Raw genomic sequence first — 5,959 nt, 5'->3', positions numbered from 1 at the left:
GTTTTTTGGAGGGGAAACTGGGAATGGAGAAATTTACATGTAAATAAAGAAAATATCTAAAAAAAATGAGCCAATGATAAATAACTACTATAAATAATTATAAATTATAAATATATTTATTTTTATAAATACATATGTTGTATAAGTAATCATTCATAAATAAAATAAGTAAGACATTAAGTAATTACTTATAAAGACAATTTTTAGGGTTGGAAATATGTTTCAGTGAGAAAGTACTTGCCTCATAACCATAAAGCCTGACAAGTATGGTTTCCATCCATACTAACAAAATTCAGAGATAAAACCAAGAGAATCTCCAGGGAAAGATGACTTACAAGACAGGACAAATCATATGAAGAAAATGAAGATTGAAGAAATAACTTTTTTGAGTAGGAGAAGTTCTTAGTTTGTTTAACAAAGAAGAAACCCACAAACCCAACAGCATGTTTTAATTTACAAAGAAGTTGATTTAGATAAGAAATAAGAACTTGGAAGTAAAATGACAAATTCCTTGCTTCAGTAAAATTGGAGCAAAGCGTCCTAGTTTCAGAGACAAGTTTTCTCATCAGGGATGAGGATCACACTTCCCGTGGAAAGGATAAATGTTTAGGTTGTTGTTAGGGGGCATATGCTTGTTTAATACATTAGTGGTTGCAGATTCTCCTCCGATATGTATGACTTCATTAGCCCTGAATGGTTAGCAGATTTCAGTACCATGCATGTTTCCCTCTTACTGAGTGGGTCCAAAGTGCCATTAGAGAGCTGTTCATTACTATCGATGTATGCATATGTGGTATGCTGGCAGTTGATGCAGTCAGAGATGTCATTGCTGGGAAGGACTGTCGGATGCCTCTCTCCTTAGGAAGTTTGCAAGGCCTCAACCCTACACAAAAGCCTACAAGCCACTAAAGAGTGCTGAGAGTTAGAGAAATAATCTTTCAAAGGGAAGAGCACATCAACACATTATCCAATGCCAAATGTTTATTCCCTGAAAAAACACATACAGGTTATAGGTACGTAAGCATATGGATATACATATACATACATGTATTTAGCAAAAGCTAATGATAAAAGGGGCCAAGAATTTGAAAAGAACAAGGAGAAGTATATGGGAAAATTTGGATGGAGGAAGGGGAAAGGGGAATTATAGTAGTTATTTTATAATCTCAAAAATTAAAGAAGTATACTAGTTTCTGTATTAATTGTTCACAATTGACATTTTTCTGAAGTAACCATTTAGTAGAAAATTTTGTCCTCTGACTTTTAATGAGTAAGTTTTACACAATGTTATATAGAAGTCCTTTTGTGAACTCAGTGCTCTGCCTATCATATAACTTTATAGTATTTATCTGTATATAATCATCTACCTCTCTTCTATGAAATATCTATCATCCTTATGTAATCTGTCTGCTTCCTTCTCCATCTATCTATCTATCTATCTATCTATCTATCTATCTATCTATCTATCTATCATCTGTCTTCTTTTTCTATCTACCTGTCATATGTCATCTGTCATTTATTTATCTAGCACCTGCCTACCTATAACCTATTACCTATAATACACATAGCATCTATTCTCTATAATCTATATCTATCACCTTTATTTGCATCTTTATTAAGAATTCATTGCTCTACATCAAATACAAACATTGAATATATGCATGTATCTTAGTTTATGCTTGGAGTCCATCCTGTTTGCTGATAAAAAGTTTTGACTATGTTATATGGTATATGCTTATAACTATGTATATGTGCTTATAATATTTTACCAAGTCATTTTGTTTAGAGTAAAACTTAAATTTCCTTTCCGTCATGTTTTATGATCACCCTTTAAAGACAAATTTATTAAGAATTCTTAATATTCATTAAGAATAGTTCAATATTTACACTAATTCCCAAACTACTTTCTCTCTAGACATGCTGCTCTATCTTTACAATGGGATTCTGAATAATATGCTGTTTGAGCACCCAACATTTTTAACATTTTTTGAAGGAAGTGTTTCATGATTTGTTGTTCCACATAGCTATTTCTATGTACCATGTTTTATAGAATCTGATAATAGTTTATGAACTAGCTAGCTTCTCATTAAGCACATAGGCAGAATAGTTATTTTTTACACATGGTTAAATTTTATGGTGCCTAATAATATTTTCAACTCATTTTAGGATGAAAGCTCAATAGAAAGTGATGAATTTGACATGAGTGATTCAACACGGATGTCAGCCGTGAACTCTGACCTTAGCTCCAATCTGGAAGAAAGAATGCAAAGTCCCCAGACTCTCCATGGCCAGCAAGATGGTAAGCCTTTCACACTGAACAAATGAATAGATAAAGCAGTGAGTCCCAGTAGTGAGTAAGAATCTATTAAAATCACAACCACCTCTTCATGCTTGTGTCCATTTAAAAAAAAAAATCGTCTCTATGGAGACATTTTCTGGGCACTCAGGTTATGTCATCCACTTTATTATTTTTAGATTTAAGTACTCTTTTCAAAATTAAAGTGTTAGACTGATTTATAAAAAGATGTCAGTTATGAAATCCAGGCTCATCCATGTTTTTCTTTTCAAATATAAAATGTGCTACAGGAGTGCGGCTGGATATCTATGATAATGTCTTCTGGCTTTGGTTTCTTATGTCATCATGTATTTTTGAGAAAATGAAGAATTTAAAGTAGATTAAATTTTCTTTGACCCAACAGCCAAGTTCCGAATATGAAGGGCATAATATTAAAGATAACTTTCACAAAGCCATGCTGTAGGAAGAGGGTGCTTCACTATGACCTTGAACTCTTTTTTTGCTCAAAGGGAAAGGAACTTTATCATTCCTAGTTTATATTCTCAGAAAGATTCCTAACTTTGTTGATGCTGGGAATAAACCTGAACATTATAAAGACAATTGATGGTCAACACTTAAGCCCTGATATGCTCAAAAATGTTTTGAAGATGTTGTCTTTGTATTAAATTTGATGCAAATTAATATAATAGCAGGTGTAAAAATAAGTTTTATAAATGGAAACCTAAGAATTCATTCAAAATTGGTTTATGATTTCATTCACATGTACATTTATATGACTCTCTTGATTGGTAAGTTTTTTCACTATATTAGTAGATAGGAAAAAAAGGCTTTCCTTGATTTTTTTTTTTTTTTGAAACTTGTTGTTAAAACCTAGTATTAGAAGTTGCTAGTGTTTCAGACCGATTTTGCATTCTATTCACACCAGAGAGATCTTAAGACTTAAGATCCCTAGTTTTAAATGTGAGAAGATGCCCATCATGGACACTTCACTTTTCTACAGTTTAGAAGAGTCTGAGTGGAGTGCAAGTTACATCATTGTAGATCCTAAGAAAGAGAAGAGAACTTTGGGTGGGAGTTCAAGCTCAGCTCCGACTTGCTATGCAGCAGCTCAGTTTTTCAGTAGAAAAAGCTTTCATTTGGGAATATGATGAAGAAATTCTTGTCACTTTATTATAAAATAGATATTTCTCACACAATAATGGTGCCAGCACCACAGAATAATTGATACACACATGCATGCACGCACACACACACACACACACACACACACACACACACACACCACTCTTATCAATTATCTGTTAATGCACTTTGCCTGTTTATATTCTCATTGTGCTCATATATTATTCTGAAGAATGTGAAGAATGAACATTTCAGGACTGTGTCTCTAATATTGAAAACTTATCACTTTCATGATTGAAATTGCCAGTTGTAGTTCCTTGGCTAGGGTAGAACTCATTAAATAAAATCTATTCTGACTTTTTAAAATGTTTTGGAGCAATATGGAAAATACTCCGCTGTGTATTGATGGCTGCTGCCCATGAATGTTAGTTATGTCTTCCCCTGCCTCTTCCTGACCCCACTTTGATGCCTTAGGAGTTCTCCCTTAAGCTGCCCACTGAGTTTTCTTTGGCATTATCTCTCCTAGCCCATTGAGAAGTTTTCCCCATTCTGGTAGATTATTAGGATCACCTCCTGAAACTAACCTAACAAGCTCTTTACTTTCCCTGAGAGATCCTCTCACTTTCTGCTCACAAGTGTTGGTTGTATTCCTTAGCTTTGTCCACATAGTTACCACTTGAGAGAGAAAATCTAATCATGTTGCTTTCAACCCCATCTGCAGGCACAGGAACCATCAGTTTTCTTCTGCAAGCCCTCTTATCTAAAAAGGAACATCTGCTAATGCCCTACCTCCCTCTATCCATCTTCTAATTGTTAACATTCCATAGACAACCTATTACCATGTAAAACTATATTATTTTCTCACTCATTCCCCTTTCCTCTTCTATACTGCAGGAATTATTAATTTATAAGTATTCTCCCAATATGAGTTTCCTGTCATGTGCTCTATTTCAAATTCCTCTTGCATGTCCCATCATTTAAATAATTAAGGTGTAGTTTTCCAATATAATTATGGTTTGTAAAATGAGTTTTAGGTATTTTCTTTCCTTTTCCCTGATAATGGTATTCTCTTAAATTATCCATGCTAACACTACACTGTGCAATTCTCTTTACCCCATGAATGCACCCATGTGCATGCACACACTCATGTGCACACTCCTATATACACACTTGTACTACTTCATCATACTTGTTTTATAATTATAGTGTGCTCTTTATCTTGTGCCATTCATACATAATTATTTTCTTTTACATGTAAGTTATGTGTATGTGTATACATTTGTGTTTGTAAAATATTACTCTCTGTGTATAAATCTATATAAGTTGGTGTTTGTATGTAATGCTGAGCAAATAAATATATGACATTTTTACAAGCATTGCTACAACTCATATAAGATATAATATAAATGAAGTTATCTAACATGTATGAGCATCTATTTTGCCTTTTAAAATGAAAATTTATAATAGTAAAAATTTAAATATTTATCTTTTTTAAAATGCTGGGATGTTTGTAGAACTAAGTCTTGTTTAGTTCCTTGTGGATGATGTACATTAATCTTTAAAAAGTGTAAGAAGATAAGGAAATGTGCTGTAGCCTGTCTAATATTGGGTGAGCATCCTTATGTGGTTCCAGTATAGAGTTCATGGTGCAGAACTTCCCAGCCTCCACACTGTTGATCCCTGGCTTGTTTTTGGAAAATATATAGCAGCTTTATTCCAGCTACTGACTACATGTACATGTTTCCTCTTGGAGACAAGTGTACCATCTCCAAAAGTGACAATGGCGTCCTTGCTTGGTAGGGGTGCAAATGGCCCAACAGTCACAAATGAACAATATAGGCAAGGAAGAAGAGTTTGTATGGACAGAGGCTGACTATCAGAGAAGAGTCCATAGGGAGATGCTTAAGGGAAGTATGGAGAAGAGAGTGAGCTATGGCAGACACTATGAGGATGGGAATGCTCTTTGCTTATGCTTTTCCATATAGTGTTCACAGTCCATGCAGTGGGCTTGACATACGGTTGCCTGAGTGAGCAGTATTTTCAGTATTAAATAGTATATAGTAAGGTTAAAGAGCTACATGTGATAGCAAACCATGCAAGAATAATATTTTATTGTGACAGAGCAATGGAAGAGCATTCTTTTTCCATATCCTCGCCAGCATTTTCTGTCACCTGAGTTTTTTTTAATTAGATATTTTCTTTATTTACATGTAAATTTCTCCATTCCTAGTTTCCCCTCCAAAAAATAAAGAAACAAACAAAAACAACAAAAACAAACCCCTGTTGCCTCCCCCCTCCCCATGCCTGCCACCTCACCTGAGTTTTTGATCTTAGCCATTCTGTCTGGTGTAAGGTGGAATCTCAGGGTTGTTTTGATTTGCATTTCCCTGACGACTAAGGATGTTGAACATTTCTTTAGGTGTTTCTCAGCCATTCGGTATTTTTTTTCATTATTTTTTTATTAGATATTTTCTTTACATATAAATTTCTCCCTTCCCAGTTTCCCCTCTAAAAAACAAAGAAACAAACGAAAACAACAAA

General features: G+C 34.2%; 1 protein-coding gene across 9 annotated transcripts in view; it reads left to right on the top strand.

Annotated features, from left to right (window-relative positions):
- The window catches only part of Nol4 (nucleolar protein 4), a 322,425-nt gene that overhangs the window by 114,525 nt on the left and 201,941 nt on the right, over window positions 1-5,959 (top strand). For all 9 annotated transcript variants that reach the window (XM_031365083.1, XM_031365084.1, XM_031365092.1 and 6 more), the window contains one exon: window positions 2,167-2,299. In XM_031365083.1, the coding sequence (XP_031220943.1) occupies window positions 2,167-2,299 (133 nt within the window). The remainder of the gene's footprint in view (window positions 1-2,166; window positions 2,300-5,959) is intronic.

Source organism: Mastomys coucha, unplaced genomic scaffold, assembly GCF_008632895.1.
Source record: "Mastomys coucha isolate ucsf_1 unplaced genomic scaffold, UCSF_Mcou_1 pScaffold13, whole genome shotgun sequence".
NCBI lineage: Eukaryota > Metazoa > Chordata > Mammalia > Rodentia > Muridae > Mastomys > Mastomys coucha.
Note: the sequence above shows the minus strand (reverse complement) of the source record. Positions and strands in the feature narration are given on the sequence as shown.